This window comes from Monodon monoceros, unplaced genomic scaffold (genome assembly GCF_005190385.1).
Source record: "Monodon monoceros isolate NGI ecotype Baffin Bay Population unplaced genomic scaffold, NGI_Narwhal_1 Super_Scaffold_6, whole genome shotgun sequence".
NCBI classification, from domain to species: domain Eukaryota; kingdom Metazoa; phylum Chordata; class Mammalia; order Artiodactyla; family Monodontidae; genus Monodon; species Monodon monoceros.
Window position 1 is genome coordinate 22,301,317 of NW_021703783.1, and position 26,748 is coordinate 22,328,064.

Sequence of the window (26,748 nt, forward strand, 5' to 3'; positions counted from 1 at the left end):
GATTAAGGGCCTAAAGTTTAAGATCATTAGAGACTTGAATTACAGTTTTCTACACTTAAGAGTCAGAGTATAAGATTTAGGGGTGAATCTGGTGTAAGTGGACAGAGCTTGAAATACCTAGAGCTAATATTTGCACCTGGGAAAACAACTTATACAACTGAGGGACATAAACTAAACAACTCCCAAGATTTATTCAACAGAAGTCAACAGAAAACTCAAAGATCTTAGTGCCATAATTATTGAGAGGCATGTCAGTTTTTGAAAAAGAAGCTGATCGATTAAGATTGAGAAAGATTAATCAATTGAACATAAAAAATTATATAAAAATCAGGAAACTTTTGCTCATGGGTTAGTAACTGTAATCGTTTATAGTGCTTTTCTGCTCAAGCCACTAAAAGATTTCATCAAAATATGTGACAATAATATGACCTTGACAGGAACCAAATACGATGTTATGGTGTTTTCCTCCCTGTATCTTTTTTCCCTACTCATTGAGAAAATGGAGGCTTGTAGTCCAACAGTGATTTTGAACGTGGACTTTTGAACCATGTTGCCTATTAAGTCAGGCTTTGCTACATACTAGCTGTGTGACTTTAGGCAAGATACTTAGCCTCTCTTTCCTCAGTTTCCTCATCTGTAAAATGTGATAAGAACAGTCTAATAGTTAACAGTAGTATACTTATCTCACAGAGTTCAAGGAATCAACAAGTTAATACATGTACAGCACTTAAAACTATCTCTTACATGGTGCTGAATAACTGCAGAGATTAGAATTTTCGAACTTCAGCAAAAGGTACACTATTCAAAAAATGGAAATAAAAAGACAATTATGTTTATCAAACATTGGCATTCTTTAGAGATTGGTAAGAATGGGTATCTGTGCTTTTTATTTTTTTTAACCAAACTGCCCTCGTCTTACAGAAAACTACAAATGATACTCTTAAAAGCTTACAATGCTCACATCTTTTACCATTAAGAGCGCTCCTTCAGAATGGTACATTTTTTAATTTGCTTGGATCCTGACTTTCTCTGTCCTAGTTTATACTGGCCCTGGTGCTTTCGACAGCATCCAGATGCCAGGATGACTACACAACAGCAGAGGAAGGTGACAGAGGTGCAGAGGACCACAGGAACCAACCATGTCTTGGAAGTCACAGGTGCCCCATCAGGTGTTGTGTCTTCATTCTCAGATGTACGGTTTCTGCTGTTGTACCCTTTGGTTTTGTTCAGTACTTGTTTGCTACTGTTGAGTTGGGATGGAAAAGGCACATGAGAAAGTTTTGTGTCTATCGGCACAAAGAAAGGAGAAATAGTCTTGTTATCTGGATTGCTGATGAACTTGGTACTGGCTGACACCATATTTACGTTTGTGGTAATGGAGTCATTCAGAGAAATGAATCTTGCCCAAGAGTCTGTGGTTAATTCCTTGGAATACCTAGTATTATTTGTGGTTGCAAACAAATCTTGATATGTGGTTGAAGATGGAGCTTCTACTGATGGTAGCATTTGGTTTATCATGGTCGTTTGTTGTTTATCTAAATACATAGCTTTTAGAATCCTTAGTCTCTCCCGTATATTAGATGAATAACGGGTGTTTAGATATGTGGGCAGTGATTGTTCAAAAACCAGCAAATCTGGATCTACACCTGAAATAAAAATAAGGCATCATTTAAATTTTATTTTTAATTTAGAAGACAGGACCTTAAAGTACAGTTTGGAGAAGTCTTGGATTTTGCCACTATAAGTTATTGAACTAAGCTAATTTCAAGTTCCACCTAATTTCAAGTTTCAGCCTACTTCTGAAAGGCTTAGAAACATACTAGCCATGTTTGAATTTTTCTTAACTTTCTAAGACACTTTCTGTTGCAAACGAACTTGGCTACATCACTTGGCTACATCACATCGTGGAGAAAACTGCCAGGGCTTTTGCGCAACAATAGCAGTATTGGGCAAGAGCTGCAGAAACAGTAACCATTTGATATGTATGACAATTAAAGTCAAACAAAATGGGGCCTGAGAAGTGTAACTATGCAGAATTATTAGCAGAGCCCTAAATCTCATCCCTTCCCAGTGCCTGAGGGCCTTCAGGGTCCTCTCTCTTCTTGTAAAACTCCTTTCCCTCTGGCTTCAAAAACTCTCAACAGCTTTACAGTTGTCACACTGTTTCCCTTTCAGTCTCTCTTGAGTGTGCTCTCACTCAACACACCACCACCTACTCCCTTCCTTTCCTTTCTGACTTTGTTTTGTGCCTTCCGACATTTTGTTTCCACCCTCACTATTCTGCCAATTCTGCTTCTGGGGTGATCAGTACTTTCCCTATTTCCTGATCACTGTATCTCATTGCTTTGGCTTCTCTCTTGTTCTTGATAGTGATGGCCACCTCTCCTTGCATTCTTCTCCCGTGACTCCCTGGACCCCAAATTCCTTTGGCACTTTATCTCAGACTGCCTGCCTCTCGCTTTTCCCTTCCTTTGTGCTGGTTCTCTCCTTGGTCCTCACTGATTGTCCAATAATCTTTAGTCTTTAGTCCTTGGTTTTCTGCTGTATTTCTCGTCATCCCATACCAACCACCCTCCCACCCCCGGTCACCAAAAGATTATCCTCATCAACCGTCACCACTACATTGATGGCCCTGAAATCCACATCCCCAACTTTTTCCTCTTTCTTGAGCTCTGATCTCAGTTCTCCTGTGCTCTACTGGAGGTTCCCAGCTAAACATCTCACATCACCGCTGGCATTCTCAAAACCATCATCTGGTCTGCCTCTTTGTCTTTTTCAGTGGCATCATCATTCTTCTGTCACCCGTGCTGGACTCTGCACTGCAACAGGATTTTTGAATCTTCAGTTCTCTTCTTCTTTATCCAAAAAGCAACTAAGTGCTATCCAAGCCCTTCCCAATATGCTAGCAACCATCCCTCCTCTTCATTGCAACTACAGTCACCTTGTCCAGATATAACATTACCCTGACTGCATTTTCTAATCTGCATCCTACATATAATTTTCCTGGGCTAAGATAACCAGACATCACTTTAATGATAGTGCTTTCTCATGAAATACCTTTGCTGGTTCCATATTTCTGACAAAGTCAAACCAAAACTCTCCTCTGTCCTTTTGTTACCTGGCCTACCCTATCCTACCCATATTTCCATTGCAGCCCCAAATGTGCCCCTATTGGAGCCACACCAGTGTTTGTGCTTTCCTGGGGTGTGATATGGAGCTCCTTTTCTTGCCTCTACCTGGCGTCTTCCATGAAGCCTCCTCTGAATAATTGAGCTTTCTTTAGTCTCCCCTTCTTTTGAGCCTTTGTACTTGAGGCAGTATCACACATTTTTGTATTTAATTTTATGTCTTACACTAATTGTAAGACTTGTTGCATCAACTAGATTAGAAGGAGCTCGAGGGCAGAGATATGGCTGTAATCTCCTGCAGTGTGGAGCACAGCATGGAGCATTATGTGTTCAATAAGTCAGACTGATCAAGAAATTCACCTCCTTTGTATCGTGTTGGCAAAAATCTATTCTTTGATGTTTACTGATTTGTACCCTGAGATTATATACATGGGAAAGGACACTTAAATATGTATTTTTCTAAAGGAAAATGCAGTTGTTATCTTGGGACCAATGCTATGCTAATGTGTGGCTCTAAGTGCATTTCCCCATCCCTGACATCCATCTTTGTAGAATCCTTGTATACAGCATCAGCGAACCTCAAAACTGACATTTAGCATTTTCTTTATTTCCTAGTGGTATCCTTAACCACTACAGTAGAAATACCTATTTTGGTTCTTGCTGAAGGCTCTTGGAATAAATGAAATACAATGCTCTTGTTCAGCCACATATGATTTGTTATCTGGGATGAACTCATCCTTGCTGAACATGCTAAATGAATGGGAACTTCCTTTTAGTTTTCTGCCCTGGAAGCCCCAAACTTTTCCAGACAGACTTCACTGGGAAATAATGATTTAGATTCATACATGGCTACTGCCAACCAATTTCTAGGTTACATGCCTCTACTAAAATATTACTGACATTCTTCAAAATACATACAAAGGACATAAATCATTACCGTCTGTTATGTTGTATAAAATGGCGCTGGTTCCGGGCTCCAATATGCAGCTCTCCAGGGTTGGGCAGTGAATATGGAGGCAGTTGACATCGCCATGAATAGGGTCGTGGAAGAAGACAGCCAAGTTACAGGAAACTGAAAAGGAAGCAGGCAAAGTACATCTGCAGATGGTCTTGATTTCTGCAGCTTGATGAGCTCTGAGTAGCTTACATTTCTTTCAAGAGCACTGGATTAACAGTACGTGGCAGGGCTATGTTCAGACATCTTACAGAACATTATGAACTATCGCAAATGCTTCTGTGAATATGGGAAAATGCCTCTTCAAAAAAATAGCTGCAAGAGGGAAGAGATATGGTAACATATGTATATGTATAACTGACTCACTTTGTTATAAAGCAGAAACTAACACACCATTGTAAAGCAATTATACTCTAGTAAAGATGTAAAAAAAAAAAAAACGAAAATAGCTACCAATATTCTCAGTAATCTTTCACACATCCCATGCTACACAGATTACCTGGAATCATTTCCCAGTATTTTATGTTCAGGAAAATCCAATTGGCTACAAAAACCTCTGGGGATTTATATAGATCAGATTTCTAGATGCAATACCCTCTCAGAATACTAAGGCACTGAAGTTGAACAGAGAGAAAGAGGGAAAAAAATAGACAAAGCCTGTAACAGAAGGGGGAGTGATAGGAAGGGCAAAAACGGTAATGACCCGTGTTGTTGGGAGAGGCCCAGGTGGCATAAAGGCAGCAGGCTGGGTGAACATTACCTCGACCCCGACTGCAGGTGTGTGCTAGCCCCATGCTGCAAAGCCACGTCCGGTGAAAAGCTGATCGGTGTCATTCAGAGAGGAAGGGAGTAGACAGACAAGGTGGTTAGCATTTGGGATTCTAGTGGGGAGGGGCTCATCACTTGCTCTTGCCGGCTCCCCTTTTCTAAGTAGATTTGCTCCATAAAAGATACCGTGTTATTTCTGGAAGGTCAGATTTGTTGAATGCAAATCTTCAGTCTGTCCTCCTTTAAGTGCAGCACAGATTTTCCTCCTGCTGTAGTGTAGTAGGAACCATGTGATGGGAAATATTCATTGGCCCAAAGGTATCAGCTTCTTTAATAAAATGAGATTACGGAGGGAGAGTGTACGATTACCAGACCTCTGAGTGTGCCTACAGCTGCTGTGGAATTGCTGGCAGAACCTGCTCTGCTTCTGTGTAAGGTTAACTGCGGGGGTTACGTCTCCCCTATTACTTCTGGGACACCCCGTGTTTCTACACTCTTATTTTTCCAGAAGGAGACAGAATAGGACAAAAGTCAATTAATAATACATTGCTAATACATTATAGATTACAAATACATTCCCTGAGGACTGTGCTGTAAAGTTTAAGGAAAAGGAAGAAAGAATATTCAAATTTAGACACCTAAATTTCTGATAAAGTAGTGGATGCTGTAGGGAGCAATTTTTCAAGATCTTTTACATTCTTCATGCATATTTCAGAGTCCCAGTTCTGAGTAGGTTAGCTATTGCAGGATTGTGCATTTTAAAGTTCTGGCTTCTAGGTAAAAACAGGGATGTGTGTTCATGCCTTTTCTTCTTCTGGAGAAAGAAAGCCACAACTTGGAAGCCACAGAGGCTCTAAAATCCTGGAATTCTACTGGATGCTTTTAGTATCCCCGGAAGTCCAGAGGCCACAGCTTCCCTGGTGTGGAGAGTCAGGTAAATTCATGCCACGGGAAAATGCTGAAAAGGTATCACCCCTCCCTCATCTCCTCTCAGTGAAGGCTTCTGGGGTTATAAGCATCTGAAAGCAGAATATCTAGATTTGCTACCTTTTCCAAAATTTCCCTTTAATAAATTAATTGCTGTCTTCTGTGCCTGATTAACTTTTGAGGGCTAAGCCTGTGACAACTTCTCACACTGTGGTCTCTTGACAGTCGGTTTAGACTCTCCAAGGAGCTCCAATTTGCATCCCAGAAATCTTACATGGATAATTGGATAGGAGGCATTGGCAATTAATGTCGGTAAGAAATCACGGGAAGAAAATGTGGAACAACAAGAGAATTATTTTAAAGTGCTGTGTTCCTTTTGTTGTTTCTTTCCAAGTCGCTTTCAAATCTTGGAAAAATGAAAAATAAATGAAGTCTTTAATCAAATGTAACTTGAAATTCTGCAACAATGAAATGTTTTACTAGTTATAGGCCTTGATTATATTATATGAATGATATTTAACCCTGAATCCAGATTTCAGACCAAAAAAAAAAAAAATTCTGTTAGGATATTTTGAAAACTAACTTTCTCTCTCTCTCATTCTCTCTCTCTCTTTCGTGCTCTCTCTCTCTCTCTCTCCCTCCTTTCCTCTTTTTCTAGTTGACATATATTTCCCTGTTTCTTTCAAAACATGAATCACAATCTAAATTCCTGTTCAGTACATCCCCACACTTGGTCAACCCAAGCAAGCAATTTCAAAAGTGTGATACGATACCAATATCACCAAAAGAACCTTGAAAAGGAAATAGTTTTGAAATCATTTATGCTATGTTCTGGGCTATAGAAATATTGTTAGCCAGACCTCAAGGCAATATTTTCATTGAGCACTTTAGTGAAGAGAAGAGGTTCTCTGTTACCTGTAGGTTCATAGCCTCCCGGGTCATTACTAGATTTGTAAATGGAGCCTGCACTGGCCCGAGCTGCAAAATCAGTCTCAGTGTCTCTCCCCCTCTGCCCACTGCCTCATCCCAGGGCATCTTCTCTAGTCCCCATCAACTGTTCACTGCACCCTCTGCCTAAGGGTCCTTTCTTAGGTCCTCATTTTGGATGTTTCCCCTGATTTTTGCTCAGGTCTATCATCGACACTTACCATCCTTCCTAAGACAGCAGCTCCGACTGCACTTCTGACCAGTGCTTTCGGAATAATACTTCAAGAACTGGGCCCCCAGCTTCTGAGACTCCTCCAGGTCAATTAGGAGACCTGGGAAGCGTCGGATCCAGCAGTCTCTGTAAAACACAGTGGGTGAGCAGAGAGAGTCTGAGGTCCACCCCATGCTTAAGAGCAAAATCACGTCTGCTGCCACGACCACCACATGCATTTCCCTGGGATGAAGACTCGGCAATAAGTCTGATGACCAGACAGACACTGAAGCTGACCATCAGGGTTTAGAATGGTTTCTGGAACTTCAGGGCTGTTGCTAAGGGAGAAGGCTCCCTTGGAACTCTGTGAAGGGTCACTTTCTAGAAAAATGAAGCGGCTCTTTGACTGCACGTTGATTTTTCTTTTGTTTCTTCCCAGTTGCACCCCAGGTGAACATTTGACTTGCTGCTGTTAATGCTGAACACTTTCCAGGCCATTTCAATACTCTGTCCTTTAGCCTTTGGAAGACGTAGATTCTTTTCTCTGCTTTTATTCTTTCTGTGAAAGTGAAGTCACAGACACCTTTTACTAAGTAAATATAAAGGCAAGTTGAAATCCTAGCCAAGAGTGTTTCTGAGGAAAACAATAGTTTAGTCACTTGATGTCAGATAAAGGAAGGATCCATTTCACCAGAAACAAGACATCATTTTGTCAGGACACTTCTATAAAGTTTTTTAAGAAACTTGTGACTGCAGGGTTTTTTTTTTCAATTATCTTATTTTCTTTGATTTGAAGTTCTAATTCAGGTTCACTAGAAAACTAGTTTGAGCATGGGTTTAAATTCTTTGTTTTCACCAAAAAAAAAAAAAAAAAAATCAAAAGTAAATGAAAACAAAATGAAATAAAAAATTTAAATTTTGCAGTGATTTTGAAAACACTGAATATGAATCCTGGTCACTTCTTGGTGCCAGGCATTTTTTTTGCAAAGGCCAGCCACAAGCTTTTTAAAAAGAAGATTAAAGATCCAGCCAAAAGAATATCCTTATAATGTAGATGGAGCACAACACCCATTAAAGTGTATTTTGTTCAATCAAGATTAAAAAGCATAATTGAAAATTGTGATGAAGTTCAAACTGGGGGTTGCCTAATCTGTTTTCTGATATTTATGTTTTCAAGTTACAAAGAAGTCTTTGGGAAGCACAAACATAAAGGCATCTCTGAAGCAGATGTAGTTACAAGAAATGCGCATTAGGGAAATAGTTTAAAATTTCTACATTTTAATAAAGTTACTTCCACTGCAATGCCAAAACATTTGAAAAAAACATTAAAGAAAATGGCTTCCTTTGTGAAGACTGTGTGTTCCACATCCCATACATTCCAAGATGAAATTAGTTCAAAGCATGGAACTGTTGCTTTTTTGTATCCATTTTTATACAAAGCATTAGTGGTAATTAGTTTGGGGCATAAGGTACCATACTGCTCTTTTAAAAAAAAAAAAAGAAACTTTTTCTCTCTTGTGATCTGTTTCTCTTATACTTTTCTGCACACTCACTCACTTGACACAATAATGTTAACATTCTTTGAACTTTCATCTCTTCACCTGTCTACTAATAAGTTTAATAATCATATCTTTTGATTTTTAGAAGCATAGTATTAACGATTGATAATAAAGAGGATGACAGTCAAAAGACAGAATAACTTTAAAAAAATTTCACTTTCTTCTGAGCAAAAATTGTATCATGGACTAACACCTAACCTTCCATAAGCCACATAAAATGCACTAAAAATTAAAAATATTTTATTCTAATGAACTTCTCTTAGAAAGCAAGTTTCAGTTGCTTACCTGCAAGCAATCTGACTGTTTCATCTGTTCCGAGGAAAGAGGGAAGAGAGGTTTCCTAAAGGCAAAACAGGAGACAGATGAGGAACAAAAGAGTACTCCCTGTTTTACCATGAGGTTCCATAGCTATTTTGATTAGTTCATGCCCTGGGGACATAAACCGGAAAGTCAACTTTCTAACCTTCTAACCTCCACATCTTTCAGTCGCATTAAATGTGGTTTCTTTCCTGTGATATATAATTCCTTGAAGTTCTCATGTTCCCTGCAGGGATAATGGAACAATCCACAGTTGTTTAATCCTTTTGCTGTCAGATGATGTTCAAGGGGAGACCAAAGTTGCATTTTAAAGAATCTACAAGTTCCAATGTAAAAGCAGGCTCTAAAATTTTTAAAATAAATTTTGGGGTGATTGATAAACATTGAGTCTGGAAACAGGTAACTTCTTGGAGCTGGGTATTTTGAAAAGGAGAGTTTAAAAACTGAACAGCAGGGACAGAGGGAGGAAACTTCAACCAACTGAGATGTGGAGCAGAAACATCCCCGCATGAGCCTGATTCAGTAGCTCTGGTGTGGGAACCAGAATTCTTATTTTTATAAAAAGTGTCTCAGGTGATTTCCTAAGATGTTTGGAAAACACTGAAATAGGTGACTGAAATAAGTGAAAGTTTTGCGTACATGAAATGCTCAGCCTGAATTAAATAGAATCATTTTAAGAACTGTGCTACTTTAAACTCATTTAAATTGCCCCCTATGCTTTAATGAAAGCAAGATATTTCAGTTTTGCTTATTAAAAAAACAAAAAAGAAACAAAGTTGATTTAGAAGTATTGGAGGTACTAAAAAATAGAGATAAACAATTTTTAAGTGGTAGTGAAGTAATAGCATAGGTTTCCTAAATTCAAAAGATTAAAAAAAAGTCAATATGTCATCCTTGTTTTAAAGATGCTAATTGTAGTATTTACTTAACATTTTCATTTCATCAGTTCATAAAATTGGTGGAAATCATTTTGTAAAATGGGGCCTGAGAAATTGGAATTAACTATTAAATTGACATGCATTCACTTAAAAAACCCAAACCATACCGAACAGTACAATAAGATATAATACCATCCAAGATCTTACAATGTTAACATTTTGGTAAACATCCTTCCAGACATCTCCATTCAAAAAATAGATACTTATATACAATTTTACAAAAATGGATTCACACTGTTTCAGAAACTGTTTTTTAAAAATTCAGTGTAAAATTACATGTTCAGTGTCTCTCAAGAAAGCTCTACATCTAAAATTGTAATAGCTCTATGGTATTTCATTCTACCCATGTACCAAAATTTACTCTGAGCCTTAGCTGTAAAAGAGTATTAAAACAGATTATAATCTACGGAGAGCATTTACAACATGTAATAAACTTTCAATAAATGTTAGCTACTCCTAACATTATACATTGTTTTTCAATTTTTTTATTATTCAAAGCAACACTGTGACAAACATCTTGTACTTTGATTTTTTTCCATTCTAGGTCAAAAGGTATACCTTCCATAAAGATTCTTGCAGAAATAGCCTAACTCTGTGTTTGACCATTAGACCATTACTTTAGGCTTTTGTAAAACAGATCATGATGTGTTTGAAGTGAATCATGGTGCCACAAAGGCCACTCTTTATTATTCATTAATCAGTGGATAACTATAAAAGTATACCTCCAGCTATAGACAAGCAACATTTTCATGAAGCTTAAAAATAATTTTAGGTCTTTTGTAAATAAAGTTTATCTTGCTTTGACGTTGCATTTCTAGCTTAACAGAAAACTTACTTTGTGAGTTATTAAAATGACTTGATCTTTAAGAGGCTTTCAATTCTAAATGACCTTATGTCAGGGGCCAAAAAGCTTACAGGATCAGTGCCTGGTACTATCAAGCTGACACCCCAGATTACCTGCCCAAGATCTGCTCCGATAATATTACTGTCCGTGAATTGCCTTTCTAATGCACATGATTTTTTTTTTTTTTTTTTGGTCTGTTTTTAAAAAGCAAGAAAATACCAGTCTGAGGCATATCTATGATGGCTGGGAAACAAAAGCATCCACTGGTGAAAGATTCTAAAGAGACCGAGGAGAGACTAAGAGCCTGTTCTTTGCTGCCCCACTGAATCTGGCACTGTTGCTGATGGAGAGACAAATAAATCCCAGGTCCAAGACTCTGACACAGGGGGCAACTTCCAGCAAAATTTCCCCAGCTAAATGCCTAATGCTGGACATGGAACATTAGAGGATGCTAAATTCATGACCACCTACCCCCAAAGAACCTTAGATGTCTCCACTACATGCTCATTGAGAACAAAAGTGTGAAAGGGCCAGGTGAGAACTGAATTTTATCAGTAAGGATTTAAAGGCCAGGTGAAACAAGGTGAAAGCTAGACGTTTTTCCCAGGATCCAAGAAAATATCTTGAAAGAGGCAAGTCATAGGTCCATCTTTGTTTCCTTCACTTTTCCCAGGGAGGCCAGAATCTACTAGAATTTTTTTCTATGTCTTCAAAATTTTAGTTACTTGTTCATGGTGTATTATAAAGAAAATAAGGGATGACAACACCTCACTGTGAAGCTGTTAGTTACACAGAAAGAAGTGCAAATGTGACCGAACAATGTGTTGAAAGAATTTCATGTTTTAGGACATGACTTTCTTCTCTGTTTTTTAACCCTTCCCCTTCCTAACATAAAATGTTAATTAGCTTTGTAGGAGGTATCTTTTGTTTAAAATACCGGGCAATGTACTTATGAAGAAGTTACTATTTAACAACTTGTCATTCATGAAGAAAGCTAAAACTTGTTAAAAAAAAAAAAAAAGTCCCAATACATATTCTCTCCCCAAGTAGAGGACTACTATTTGGTTCTCAGTCTCTGGTCTGAGAAAGTTTCCAAGCGGTTTTTGGTTAAGATAAGGGTGAACACACACACACACACACAGTGCTCCCTCCCAATACTATCCCTTCTTCTACTCAAAGGTAACCTATTACCGCCTACTCTCCCTTTTGAGGATTAATTCATAGCTCATGAGCAGCACAAGATCCTTATTATTTGGCGTGAGGTTTCTATTTGCAATGTTCGGTGTAAGAAGATGGGGAAGAAGTATCCTTCCTTATGAAGTCCTCAGACTGCAGGGGCAGGGGTAAGGGAGGGGTAAGAGGGTGGCGAGAAAAGCCACCTCTGCAGGCAAATATGCGTAAAGGCTGCCAGACCTTTTGCCCAGAGGTAACATTCCGTGATGGCTAGTCCAACCAAACAAATTGGGAATGCAATGGCTGTTAGAAAATATTTAAAAGGCACATGATCTAACTTTATTTAGTTAGAGTTGTACTTCTTTCTTTTAATAGCATAAAGAGAACAGGCCCCAGCAGCAAATACAAGCTCCTCTGCTTCCCAGCCCTTTCTATCGGGGGCACCCCGTGCGCCGAGACCTGCAGAACCTGCTACCATCTGGCTGGCCCTTCTTCCTGCAAGATGGCTCCTACGCGATGACCATTCCGAAGAATCAGCTTGAGGTGCCACCTACACGCTCAGAGACGGCCCGTGTGCCTCGGCCCCCCCGGGACACGATGCCGGACTCGACAGGACTGGCGATCCCCGATATGATGTCTTTTTGACTCCCGGACCCCGACTTATTTCATCCCTTTCCTCCCACGCCCGTTTCTTTTCCTTATCCCTTCCCGCTGGTAAGGCGCCTTGGAAGAAAAGGCAACCGGCTTCATCCCGCCTCCCGCGCGCCCGGAGCCTAGCTGCAGATCCGGCGGGCGGTAGGGTCTCGGCGCCCGGCGCGCGGGGGCGGCCGCGGGGACGCGCCTTCCCGAGGCCCGCCGCCGAGGCCTGCCACCTGCTACCCTCCGCGAAAGCCGGAGCCGGGCGGCGGGGGTCCTGCGGTCGGAAGTGAGAAGCCAGGCGTGGGAGGAGGCTGCCTGCTGGGGGGCTGGGATCCCTTCCCGGCCGACGGCCCGGGACGACCCGAGTGGGGAGCTATCGCCGCCCGGGCCTTTTTTGGCGCGGACGGAGGCCAGAGGGGCTGGGCCGCCGGTCCACGGGGGGCGAGGCCGAGCCACCGCCCCCGGGACCGGGAGGAGGGGCCGTCTCGGCCCGGAGAGGCTGGGCGGGGGCGGGCGCGGGCGGGCGCGGGCGGCCCTGCGTCGCCGCCGCCTCCGCCTCTGCCGCCTCCTCCCGGCGCCCGCGCTCGGCGGCCGCCCCGGAACCCGGCGAGCGAGCGGGGGCGGGAGGCGGGCGCTCAGAGCTGGCTGGAGCCCCGGCCGCCCCCGGGCCCCCGGCCATGTCGGCGGAGGAGATGGTGCAGATCCGCCTGGAGGACCGCTGCTACCCGGTGAGCAAGAGGAAGCTCATCGAGCAGAGCGACTACTTCCGCGCCCTCTACCGCTCCGGCATGCGCGAGGCCCGGAGGCCGGAGGCCGGCGGCCCCGAGGTGCAGCAGCTGCGCGGCCTCAGCGCCCCAGGCCTGCGCCTGGTGCTGGACTTTATCAACGCCGGCGGCGCCCGCGAAGGCTGGCTCCTGGGCCGGCGCGGGGAGCCGGGCGGTGTCGGGGAGGAGGAGGAGGACATGGACGAGGTGAGTCTGCTGTCCGAGCTGGTGGAGGCCGCCTCGTTCCTGCAGGTCACGTCCCTGCTGCAGCTGCTGCTGTCCCAGGTGCGGCTCACCAACTGCCTGGAGCTGTACCGCCTGGCGCAGGTGTACGGGCTGCCCGACCTGCAGGAGGCCTGCCTGCGCTTCATGGCCGTCCACTTTCACGAAGTGCTGTGCAAGCCCCAGTTCCACCTCCTGGGCTCTTCTCCTCAAGCCCCCGGGGATGTCAGCCTGAAGCAGAGGCTGAGAGAGGCCCGGATGACAGGGACTCCTGTCCTCGTGGCGTTGGGGGATTTCCTGGGGGGACCCCTGGCCCCTCACCCCTACCAAGGGGAGCCCCCGTCCATGCTCAGGTACGAGGAGATGACTGAGCGCTGGTTCCCGCTGGCCAACAACCTTCCTCCTGACCTGGTGAATGTCAGGGGCTACGGGTCCGCCATCCTGGACAACTACCTCTTTATCGTGGGCGGCTACAGGATCACCAGCCAGGAGATCTCCGCGGCGCATTCCTATAACCCCAGCACCAACGAGTGGCTCCAGGTGGCCTCCATGAACCAGAAGAGGTAAGCACCCAGCCGCTCTGCTGCTTTCCCATGCATCCACCTGTTCGGGACTCCGTTCCCGCGTGTTTACTGGGCAGTCACAGGAGGTTGTGCTGAGGTGGGAATGACATCCTCGGGAGTGTTGCTGGCCTTGACTCTGGCAAAGTTCCCGATGGACTAAGAACTTGATAGGAAGCAGAGGCCCTAGTGAGGTCAACTAGCTGAGTAGTTTCCTTGCAGGTATTGCGCCGTTAGACAAATTGCCTCTTTTTGGCGTCTCAGTGAAAAAAAAGATGTCTGTGGTTTCCTAGAAGGATACTTTCAAAGAAAGCTCTCTTTAATTTTGCTTGTATTTTTACCTTTTTTTGTTTTTTAGGAACTAATCGTGATTATAATGACACACGGGCAGTAACCTGTAACACTGACTTTGGAGGATCTTGTTGTTAATGACTTTGAAGCTTTCCGCACTGAGGCACCAGGCTATGATCGGAAAATAATCATTGGACTTGTGTTAATATTAGCTATACAGGATTACCTTTCTTACTTTTTGTCCTCTCTTTTGCATATCACTTTTTTTCCCAGACAGTCTTCATTATGGACCCAAGACTTGAGCCTGGCATTGGTCACCTGCAGAATTAGAACATTACCATCCACGCCAGCCTTCTCCCTTCCCATTCTGCAAATCCCTCCCAACATGCACTTGGGTGACTTGAAGAAACGCAGAGAAAAGGAGGAGATTGCGGGGAGGAGGAGGGAACAGAGCCAGGAAAAGTACTGGAAAATAAGAGCAAAGAGCATTATAGGAAGAAGTGGTAGGGGAAAAAAAGATGGTAGGGCCCAAGATGGCCCAGAGCCATTCAGAAGTGGGAAGAAGAGTCAATGTAACCCAAGAAAGGACAGGAATACCTTTTCTTCTTGTCCACTTGTACCCATCTCAAGCCCCACCATGGTTCCTCCTCTGAAGTGTGGGACGAGGAGTTGGGGGACTCACAGCCAGGCAAAAAAAACAAACCCAAAAAACTCTTAACAGGAATGGGAAGGTCATTACACATATTTACTTGACTCAAGGTTCCCCGCCACCAGCCTAAGGGGGGGAGGGGTCCACTGGTGTTATTTCTACTATAATATAAAATTCAATTTGGAAAGTTTTCTTCTGATGATAAAAAATACATAGTTATGCTAGAAAACTGGGAAAATGTCAAAGAATGAAGAAGCAAAAAGACTATCACTCCCACTCCCTCTGATAACCATCTACAGGTTGACGTATTTTCTTCCAGCCCTTCTTTTTTTTTTTTTGCGGTACGCGGGCCTGTCACTGTTGTGGCCTCTCCCGTTGCGGAGCACAGGCTCCGGACGCGCAGGCTCAGCGGCCATGGCTCACGGGCCCAGCCGCTCTGTGGCATGTGGGATCTTCCCGGACCGGGGCACGAACCCGCGTTCCCTGCATCGGCAGGCGGACTCTCAACCACTGCGCCACCAGGGAAGCCCCTTGCAGCCCTTCTTTAGTGCATTATTTACACCATTGTGATGATATATTCAAAATTTGATATCAGAGTGTTATTTTTAAACATATTCTAAGAGCTTTAGTTGAAGCAACAAAGGAACATGCAGTGGTGATGGGCGGTGCTCAGATTAGGGGTACAAGGCCCAGCAGGTTGTCACCTCTACACATGTGTCTCCTGCTGTACATCTGGTGCTCAACACGCCACCCCTAGCTCCAGAACTCTAACACGGCACCTCATGGGATTCTCTTTTCTCCACAAATCCTTGGTAGTCCTTTCCCCCCGCCCCCAGGAATGCCCTTACTGTCCTCTTTAGGGGGAAAAAAAAAGTATTTGAGTAATGCATGAATACATGCTTAGAAAAATTGTAAATGACATGAAAAAACACGGAGTAAAAAAATATGTGTATCTGTAGACATGTTATAGTTATGTAAGTATATAAACATTTATATTTATACATTATAAAGGTATATTTATAAATATGGTGATAGTGGTTAACAGGGAAAAATGTATACATATATGTATGTACATGTTGGGGTGTCTGTGCATCTTATACATATTTTTACTCTAAAATTGATTAGCTTATGCTGATTATTATGGCCCTTGATATTTCCACTCTGAGAGTCTTGTCTATATCAGCAAATGTAGATCCACCTCACTCTTGTTAATGGCTGTGCAGTGTTCCAGCCTATGGATGCACAGAACTGTAGTTAGTTCTTCCCTTATTCATGAGCATTTAGGTCGTTTCCATTTGCCATTAATAAACAGTGCCATGTTGAACATCTTGGTATACGTGTGCCTAGCTTAGTAGGCATGTGTGAGTTAGTTCTGTATGGCAAATGCCTAGAATCCCTGGATAGGTGGGGCAAAGCTTACATGCATTTAAAATTTTGGTAGCTCCTGCCAAATCGTCCATCAAAGAATTGTTCTAGTTTCCTCTCCTGTCAGCAGTGTTTGAGCTTGCCAGTTCCCTATACTCTTGCCAAGATAAGACATTATCATCATTTAAAAATTTTTACCAATCTAGTAGGCAAAAAACACTGGTGTGAATGCCTCTGCTTGGAAGAGAGATTGTTTGTTTCATATGTTTATTTGCCATTTGTATATCTTTTATAAATGGCCTTTGCCGGTTTTTAAAAAATTGGCTTATCTTTTTCGTATTCATTTTAGAAGTTCTCTTCACGTATATAGATATTAGTCTCTCGTCTCTTAGGTAATGTTGCACATGTTTTTCCCCTGCTGTTACTTTATCAGAAGGCTCAAAAGTGAAATGCCTTAAGTGACCAGGCAGGTAAAGTCAGTGAGTAGAGGGGTGGGTGACAGTTATGATGAACCAGAGAGCTACTGACCCACCGCAAGAGGGCTCCACCTCTTGGCCACAGCTGGTTACTGCCGCAAAGGCGTGAGGAATGGTGTTACCAGACATCCAGATATCCTGATTTTTTTTTTTTAGATGTTGGGGGTAGGAGTTTATTAATTTATTTAATTTTGCTGTGTTGCGTCTTCGTTTCTGTGCGAGGGTTTTCTCTAGTTGTGGCAAGCGGGGGCCACTCTTCATCGCGGTGCGCGGGCCTCTCACTATTGCGGCCTCTCTTATTGCGGAGCACAGGCTCCAGACGCGCAGGCTCAGTAGTTGTGGCTCACGGGCCTAGTTGCTCCGCACCATGTGGGATCCTCCCAGACCAGGGCTCGAACCCGTGTCCCCTGCATTAGCAGGCAGATTCTCAACCACTGCGCCACCAGGGAAGCCCCTGGATATCCTGATTTTTAAATGTTGGCAACTGACTCCATTTAAAAAGCAAACAAGTCAACAACAACACAAACCTTGTAGACAAAACAAAGTGTAGGCCACAACTGGCCTTGTGAGCGTCCAGTTTTGGACTTCAGGTTTATAGGGTATTCTAATAGGAAGAGATGTTAAATATTTTGTAGTCAGATTGGTCATGTGGGTCCTGTGAGCTTTTTATCTTGCATATGAAAGGCTTCTACAAGCCAAGACTAAATACTCATCTGTCTCGTGCTCTATTACTTTTATAGTTTTGCCACTTTACCTTGACATCTGAATCTGCTTGGGATTTATTTCCATATAAGGCATACTATAAGGTTATAACATGTTCTCTGAATGTCCCAATAGCCTTAATTCTTCACTGTGATTTGCCAAATCAATTATCCTATGCTAATTTTCCTGTTTTCAAACTGGTAGATTGGCCATTCCTCTACCTATGACACATTTTAAAATTTTTATCGCTTGGGAATCTTGTTTGGTAGAACAGACACCCATTTGTTCTGTTTTGTTTTATCTTAATTCTCTTGGTTATTCTTCATACATTTTCTCCTTCAGATATACTTTAGAATCGCCTTGTCAAGTCCTGGTGGAATTTTGACTGGAATTACATTGTATCATAGGTTAATCTGGAGGAGGATTCACAGATTTCTGATACTTTGTAGCTGGAAAGATGGCTTGCTTTTCCATGTATTTATTTGGGTCTTTTGGTCCTTCAGAAAAGGTTTCTTTTATTACCTTTGCATGGTCTGTGTACTTTTTGTTAGAATTATTCTTAGGTATTTTCTAGTTATTATTGTTCTTTTTTTATCCTTCCACTTTTTTTTCATTATATTTTTTTAAATTGGGTTCCATATCGGAATTTGTACCCTTCTTTATCTCCTTCATACTTTGACTCAGATCTGACATGGTCTCAACCAGGAGTCCCTTCCTGAACCCTCAGTTGGGCTAAAGGATCAAACTTCATGCTTTTCTAGCACACTCCTCACCTTGAATTGAAATCTTCTGTTTATGTTTGTTTCTCTCCCTTCCAATTGGGGCCTATTGCTTATTCAATGCTTATGTATATTCATACTGCTAACATGGTGTCCAATAAATAATGGATGCTTAAAAATACTTGGCTTTTTTGAATCGTGGAATATATTTTACATTATTGTAATAAAAGTGAACACGTATATATATATATACGTTTTGTTCTTTTAAAATGTAACATTACAGTGAATATTTTTATCTTGTAAGTCATTATAGTTATTTAGAATAGCTGAAAAATAATAGTAACATTTAATTAAGCATTTACTCTGTACTAGGTACTGTTCCTACTGCTTTGCATGTATCCTCTCACTTATTCTTCACAAGGATTATATTAGGCAGGTTCCCATTTTACAGAGGCAGAGACCGAGGCACAGAAAGTAAATTGCTCAAGGTGTGTAAAAAGTAGAGTAACCGAAATGTAAATATCCGTTGACTAGATATAATCGTTTAGAGAGTTTATAAGTTTTGGCTTAATGACTGACAGTGACCATCTTCATGCAGACCTTTAACTTTTCCTTTTAAAAATGATTTTCTTCCAAGGAGTGGAGCACAGATATTTCATGCTACTGCATTGCTTTTCAGAATTTCATTGTGTGTGCCTCAGCCTCACCTCAGCCTCTGTGCCAGCATTATTCTAGTCACTATTGGAATAAACAACAAAGGTGATATGGCTCCTGCCCAGAAGGAGTTTATAGTTGAGTTTGGATGATGAGACAAATAAAAATGAAACCTAGAGTGGGATTATCCCTGGATAATGCGTTCAACACAGGTTCCGAAAACAGTGGAGGAAACTTAGAACCTTGAGTACAAAGGGCACCTTTAGGCCTCTGGTTACACAGCATTTCACATCTACCTCGATTCACTGCCTTTGCGATGTATTCGGATGGTTGACAAAGGGGTCAAAGGCAGAGCAACCCGCTTTCCCCAGGGACTGAACAGTGTGCAGTGATCCCAGAATCTTAAATAACAAGAGATAGGCGGGAACTCTGGGACTGGGAGATTTTATAAAGCCCTTTGCACCCTGGAGAAAATGGTGCAAAAACAAAAACAAACAAAAAACACAAAGAAACGTTTAGTGCTGTGCTCACTACTTGAAAACAGCAGTGTGAGTACACAGCACTGTTGGAGAGGCTGCTTTGAAGTTCAAGTACACAACACTGCCCGGTGGTCTGAACGTGAATTTGATCTCAGGCGTTGTCAGGACATAACTTTTTACGTGTAAAGGCTTGTGTGCCCACGGAGTTGCTTGCTTCCCTTCCTCACTTTAATTAGCAATAACTTGCAGGAACTGGCACTGTTGCAGCCATCAGTTCATTATTTTCTGTATTTCTAGAGTTATCTCTAATATCTTCTGTTGCCTTGCACCCTTGCTCTGAAATCGGAGTCGTGTTGTGCCATCCTGTTCTGTGTGTGAACACAGCAACGTTGGGAGAGAAACCTAACAAACAAGTCTCCCGGCAGAGAAGGAATTACAGTTGTCAGCTTTGACTGTCCCCTTTCCTCTGAGCCAAAGTTTAGTATTTTAGAGCATTTCTAGAGGCATGAAACCTTCGAGAGATTTTGTCCTCTGTGGTTAATTGCAGTGGAGCACAAGGATAGTATGAAGTAAACTATATGTCTATTCACCTCCCCCCAGTATAATTTTGGCCAGCAGTTTAAACTGCTTTGTGCATTAGGTTTGCTCAGAGGTGGTAGGTAGTAGGGAGCAACCATGACTTCTTTTGTTGCGGTACGCGGGCCTCTCACTGTCGCGGCCTCTCCCGTTGCGGAGCACAGGCTCAGGACGCGCAGGCTCAGCGGCCGTGGCTCACGGCCCCAGCCGCTCCGCGGCATGTGGGAATCTTCCCGGACCGGGGCACGAACCCCTGTCCCCTTCATCGGCCGGCGGACTCTCAACCACTGCGCCACCAGGGAGGCCCAACCATGACTTTTTCTGTCTCCTAACCTTCCCTTCTCCCCTCCCTGGTCCCTAGGGGAGGGTAATGCTTGGGGGAAGTGGCAGAGGGGAAAGAGGAGACAAAAGGCCCTGATGGTCCACAGGCTGCACAGTCCTCCCCGGAGAGCCGGAGAAAGGGCTAGGGAAAGGAGCTTGCCTTTTATTCTAAGTCTTACCCTAATGGTAACAACTTTTCTAAGCAACAAATCCTCACAGTGGTTTACATGTCTTGAGCTGTCACTCAGGGCTGCATGTCGTGGTCACTACTTTAGATGTCCTCCCCATGTCCTGCTCTCTGAGACGGGCATTATTATTGGCCCCATTTTCCCGAAGGGGAGACTGAGGCTCAGTGAGTCTCATTAACTTGCGCATATCACGGGCCCGCACTTTAAGCCACTCAGACCTCGAATCATCCTGCCCTTCCGACGGTTACAATAGCTCTTGTTAGTCTTTGATACCTGTGTGCTGGTGGTTGGCTTGGTTCGTGTTACTCAGCTTTTAAGGATTTCAAAAGCTTTTTATTTCTTCTAAGTGAAGTAGAAATTAGATCGTCATCTCAGTTTTCTCGCTTTCATTTCTATTTACTGTAAGTCAAGTGTGTAGCTACAACAAATCGTTATTTGATTTAAAATTCTTTTTGCCTCCTGAATGGAGTATGTCAGGGATCAATATTAAGAAAACACTGTAGGGAGTTCCCTGGTGGCGCAGTGGCCTGCCAATGCAGGGGACATGGGTTCGAGCCCTGGTCCGGGAAGATCCCACATGCCGTGGAGCAACTAAGCCTGTGCGCCACAACTACTGAGGCTGCACTCTAGAGATCATGAGCCACAACTGCTGAGCCTGTGTGCCACAACTACTGAAGCCCGTGCGCCTAGAGCCTGTGCTCCACAGCAAGAGAAGCCACTGCAATGAGAAGAGTAGCCCCCGCTCACCGCAACTAGAGAAAGCCCACGTGTAGTAACGAAGACCCAACGCAGCCAAAAATAAATAAATAAATTTATAAAAAAAAAAAAAAAGAAAGAAAACACTGTAGAGGTGATACTTTTTAAAAATAAGTGATAGCTTGGATTCACACCTTTACCCTTCAGAATGTGAAGAGTAGAAAAGTTATTTTCAGAAAATGGGAAAAGGCAAGAATTTATAGAAGCGAAAGCACTTTGTACAGAAGTCCAGCACTTTGTCCATTACAGCCAGTGACTATTGCAGTTGACAAATGAGAAACCCATCCTCCTGAGGTTAAGAAACGTAGGCAGTGACATGCAGGCAAGCATTCCCTCTAGTGACCCCTTTCTGCAAGTTACCCTTTTCAACTCTTACAACGTGCTTTTCTTTCCCCTACTGAGACTCAGATCAACTGAGATTTAATGACTTGTTCAAGCTCACAGAGCTGTTGAGTAGGGGAGCTGAGACTTCCCTGTGCAAGCCGGGGTTCATAATCCTTGGCAGTCTGCCTCCTCATCAAGTGGCCTGTTTTGGGGAGGCAATTGCATCATAAAACAAATTCAATATTGGAAAAGTGTTTCTCTTTTCAAGTGAATTTGAGCATGTTGGGGTCTGGAGAGACAGAGTTGTTTACTTTTAACTGCCTATTCGTTCAGCCTCAGAAAGAAGCCCCTTACATATTGCTTAGGACAAATGATTATGTGGGAGGAATATCAAAAACTGTTTTGATCTTACAAAATTTACTATCTGTGTACCTTTGGGAAGCAAACACAGATTGTGGGCTGGTAAAATTTTAAGCTTTATTTCCTTCGGATCCCCAGATTTGCACACACAGAGAGGGCATCATGGTCAGATTTTAAGGACCATTGGCAGCAGGAAAGGTAAGCAAAATGAACCAAGGACCCCCCAGTAACTGCCACCCCAGTGAAGTCTATTGGCGTGAAAAACTGAGTGGCTGGCTGAGTTTAGTGGACAATATGAGGTTCTTGATGAAGAGTACCCTATTTACTCTCTGATTGGAAAAACAAAACTAAGCTAAAACTCATTTTTAATGTAATGTAAACATTACAGGGACCTTTGGAAAAAATCTTAATTTTTTAGTAGGTGACTAACATATGTTCTAGATCATAATGCACCATTGTTTATTAAACATTTGTCAGGAGATCAGGCATGGCTACTTGTTCACTGCTGCTTTTTAATCTGCCCTCTTACATGCTTTTTCCATTTGGAGCCTCTACCCCCCATTCTTTCTTAGGATGTTGTTACTTTTGAAGAGCTCATTGTGTTGGCATTAGATGAGGCCTCTAAATTCACCGGGTCTAGCTTCTTTATTTCAAACACTAGAAAACTGAGAAATTTTAGTGATGGTATCTTTTCTCTGTGTAGTACTTTCTGATAAGCTGTGTGGTGTAATTGTCTCGACCACCCTGTGATGGGTATGGTCCCCACCCTAGAGACAAAGGTCAGATAGCTGGTTATCAGCAGAGCGGGTCTAGAAGCAGGTCTTCTGCTCCTACAGTAATACGAAGCTGCTCGTATTACTGTAAACTTGAGATGGTTGCACGTATCACAGTCGGCTGACCCAGCACTTGCAAATGCTTATATCCTTCCTGGCCTTGAAAGAGTCCATTAATCTTTATGTACTACACTGAAAGAAATTAATTTTTTTCTTTTCAATTCAAAAGTCATGAGGCTTTTATTTAGTATCTGAAGCCGATAAGCAGAGTTTAGTTGTATTACTGAATATGGGCCTTAAAACCAATGTATTTCTCTTCTAAAAATTATTTACTCTTGTTATAGGTGATCATTTGTTGATAGAGGTATTTGTTAACATGTGTGAATACCCTAAGAATGTCAGATCAAAATAGTTTTAATTAGTTCACTGCTTACCTCCCCCTACCATATATGTTGTGAAGCAATATAGAAGACGCCCTCATATCGAGGAGGATGGGTGAGTGATCTGCTTAGGTGAACTCATGGTAAAGGGGTGTCTGGACCACCCTGTAGCAAACAACCTTTGCATGTGCTTGTCTGTGTAGGCAAGCACTGGTGTGTACCTAGGATGGAGCCTACCCACTGGGAATAGAGAGAGGCAAGGGAATGGGGTGGGTACTTGCTCCCACTCTTGGAAGAGGTATTGAGTTTATTTTATTTATTTATTTTTGAAGTATAGTTGATTTACAATGTGGGTTTTTTCTATTTTTTATTGAAGTATATTTTTACATTTATTTTTCTTGAAGTATAGAGGTATTGAGTTTAGCATATACAAAGTGGTTCTTGGTTTAAGCAAAGCAAGATTAGTCCTTGTTATATTGAAAATTGCTTATCTTCAATAGCAAAAGTTTGGAGAATGCACCAAACTTGTGGATTCTTGGGGACAAGAGTGAAATTTGACATGCCGTTCAGTCATTCCTTTGTCCCCAGGCAGAATAGCACCCAAATTGGAGAGCTCATTTCCTTCAAATATCCAGCAGATTTCTCACGCTGCTTTAGCAGATCATGCCATTGTCTTACTTCTTTTTTCTTGTTTATACTGTCTTAATTTTTTGCTTTCAAAAGCTGTACATTTTATTTTTGGCTGCACCGTGCAGCTTGCGGGATCTTAGTTCCCCAATCAGGGATCAAACCCGTGCCCACTCCATTGGAAGTGCGGAGTCTTAACCACTGGACCGGGAAAGTCCGTTTTGTCTTACTTCTTCTTTTTTTTAATTATCATTTATTTATTTATTTTACGTTTTTGGCTGCGTCGGGTCTTAGTTGCGGCACGCGGACTCTTCGTTGTGGTGCGTGGGCTTCTCTCTAGTCGTGGCGTGTGGGTTTTCTCTCTCTAGTTGTGGCGTGCAGGTTCCAGGGCGCATGGGCTCTGTAGTTCGTGGCATGTGGGCTCTCTCGTTGAGGTGTGTGAACTCGGTAGTTGTGGCGCATGGGCTTAGTTGCCCCGAGGCATGTGGGATCTTAGTTCCCTGACCAGGGATCGAACCTGCGTCCCCCGCATTGTAAAGTGGATTCTTTACCACTGGACCACCAGGGAAGTCCCTGTCTTCTGAATGATCAAAAGAACTGACTTTGTGGGCCTTTGTGTCTCTCTTTCAGGTCTAACTTCAAACTCGTGGCTGTTAATTCAAAACTCTATGCCATTGGTGGGCAGGCCGTTTCTAACGTTGAATGTTACAGCCCTGAGCAGGATGCCTGGAATTTCGTGGCACCCTTACCAAACCCTCTGGCTGAGTTTTCTGCGTGTGAGTGTAAGGGGAAAATTTATGTCATTGGAGGATATACTACGAGAGGTAAGTAAAGGGGCCTAGTAAGTGGTCCTCCTACACGTGAGCTTTGGCAGCCTGGGAAAGGGCAGCAGGGGCTGGAGGAAACCCTCTAGTGTGATCTTATATATTACATAGTATATATTTACATATCTGGAAAAAAGAGCATCCTGTATGACAGGGGCAGTTTGGAGAGGAGGGGCCTTTGATGCCTTTGTGTGAGCATGAAAATTGAAAGGGGGAGGGGGGGCTGTGGACAAAATGTATTTTCTTCCTGCTTTGGAAACCCCACCTTGTGGTCAGCCATCCTGTGACTTGGCTGGGTAACTCCCATCCTTCTCCCAAATGCACACTGAATCCGCCCCGTCCAACACTATGAAATTTAGTGCCACAGCATTCTCGCAGATCTTTGTTTTCACTTTCTCCCTTGTGTTTGGGCACAAGCATATCAGATACAGATTCCAGAAATTCAGCTCCAGGCGGTTGTTCCCATATCATAGAAGGAGCAAGTACATGAAGAGAATTCTTTCCTGACCAGTGATGGGAAGGGGTTGTGCTGTTTATTAAACCGTACATATGTGTTTTTCACTTTTGTGGGTGGGCATTTTATAGTTAATGTTGTGGAAATAAAAAGTTTCTCCAGAGGTTTTATACTGCTGGTCTTGGTAGGAAGCATCTCACAGCTTGGTTTTCTGTTACTTGGTTTTCTATTATTAACAGTAAGAAAGGCAATGGTGGACCACCAGGAAGAGGTGTGTCTTTCCTGTTATCTCTTTCCTTCCCGTAAAGCAGTTGTTTCCAAGTTATCTCATGGCCAAGGCAGTTTATTTCTTCTTTTGGTCTGTCTGGCTGTATAATGCCCAGAACTTTTAGAAAAGGCATAACTGGACTCTTAGCCACCCCTGTATGGTGTGATATGGGCAGGACAGAGCTCTCTCCAGCCCTGGCTGATAACAGGCGTGTGCTGATGGCCCCAGCAAGCTGCATGTGACCATTTATAACTTTGCAAAGAACAGAAATCCACATAATAATAATATGAAGTAGGTGGCAAAAATTCTTTCAACATAACCAGATGTGTCTTGTTTTGGGGATATATGTTTGAGGAAGAAGTTAAATGTAAGGTATTTTATGAGCATCTGATTTACTTTTTTTTTTTTTTTTTTTTGGTGACAGCGAAAGATTTTGATGAACACTTCTTAGAGTACCTCTAAACAGTTGATTGGTGGGGAGGGTGGTAGGCGGTGTTTTAGTTTCCTGTGGCTGACTTAACAAATGACCACAAACTTGGTGGCCTAAAGCAACAGAAATGTATTCTCTCACAGTTCTGGAGACCAGGAGTCTGAAGACAAGGTGTCAGGAGGATCACGCTCCCCCTGAAGGCTCTAGGGCAGAAACCTTCCTTGCCTCTTCCCGGCTCTGGTGGCGCCAGGTGTTCCTTGGCTAGAGGCTGCATGATTCCAATCCCTGCCTCTGTCCCCTCTGTGTGTATCCGTGTCTTCCTCTTCTGTCTCTTATAAAGACACACATCTCATTGGATTTAGAGCCCAGCTGGGTAATCCAGGATGACCTCGTCTTGAGATTCTTAACTAAATTACATCTGCAAAGACCCTTTTTCCAATAAAAAGTCACATTGAAAGGTTCTGGGGGTTAGAAGATGAACATATGTTTCAAGGGTCGCCATTCAGCTTTCTGCAGGTGGTGCGTTTATTTAGGCGTTTAAGAAGATGCAGTGGTGACATGGAAGGAGGGGAACAGTGAGGCTTTTTCTTTTTCACTCCAAGTTTTCATTACTTGTCCCTAGTGACTCTCCACTGATGATAAGATAATTGCCAGTTTTTCCTTTGCGGATACTTGAAAGAAAATGAGACCTAGCAGTCATTTCTTTCACCGTCAACGTTGGTGTTCAGGTTACAGTGGTCAACTTTATAGACTTGACTAAACCATAGACCCGGGTGAATTCCTGTGCATGCATATGTACCTCCATGTGTATCTGTGTGTCTTCTCTCCTAGGAAAGTAAGTACAGTTATTTACTTTTGCACATTTCTAAGAATTCTTGTTCCTCCCTAGATTTTGTGACACAGAATGCGCCCTGTGGGCTGACCCAGTGCACACATATCCCTTGGCTTCTCTTCTAGCCAGGAGCTGGGAAGCGCTGACAGGAAGCACTGTAGCCTGAAGGCTATGCCCCTGGTAGATTTCCTAGTTTTTCCATGACCCTGGCTGAGCAAATGTTCTTTAGAGTTGACCTGGAAAACCCTTGCTTGTGTGTTTTCTAGTTTCACAAGCCGCTACTAAAGTGCCTTCTTGACTTGGGCCACCCACTGTGATTCCTGTCCCGGCTTCCCCGAGCCAAATCCCCACAATGGGATGGTTAGGT

General features: G+C 42.9%; 2 protein-coding genes across 8 annotated transcripts in view; one reads left to right on the top strand and one right to left on the bottom strand.

The window, feature by feature from the left end:
• On the bottom strand, positions 1–13,929 carry MANSC4 (MANSC domain containing 4). Of its 7 annotated transcripts, none has more exons than XM_029206181.1 (6): positions 13,827–13,929; positions 8,761–8,815; positions 6,927–7,475; positions 4,844–4,903; positions 4,066–4,200; positions 1–1,646 (listed from the first exon to the last, which is right to left on the bottom strand). In XM_029206181.1, the coding sequence occupies exons 3-6, from the start codon at positions 7,153–7,155 to the stop codon at positions 973–975; spliced, it is 1,098 nt and encodes a 365-aa protein (XP_029062014.1). In that variant the 5' UTR covers positions 7,156–7,475; positions 8,761–8,815; positions 13,827–13,929; the 3' UTR covers positions 1–972. The 7 variants fall into 7 exon arrangements, with proteins under 7 accessions (XP_029062014.1, XP_029062016.1, XP_029062012.1 ...); XM_029206183.1 differs by lacking the exon at positions 13,827–13,929 and adding an exon at positions 12,303–12,808; XM_029206179.1 differs by lacking the exon at positions 13,827–13,929 and adding an exon at positions 12,208–12,808.
• Positions 12,947–26,748, top strand: part of KLHL42 (kelch like family member 42) — a 16,180-nt gene continuing 2,378 nt past the window's right edge. The window contains exons 1-2 of the mRNA XM_029206177.1: positions 12,947–13,936; positions 24,204–24,397. Of these exons, the coding sequence (XP_029062010.1) occupies positions 13,065–13,936; positions 24,204–24,397 (1,066 nt within the window). The 5' untranslated portion in view covers positions 12,947–13,064. The remainder of the gene's footprint in view (positions 13,937–24,203; positions 24,398–26,748) is intronic.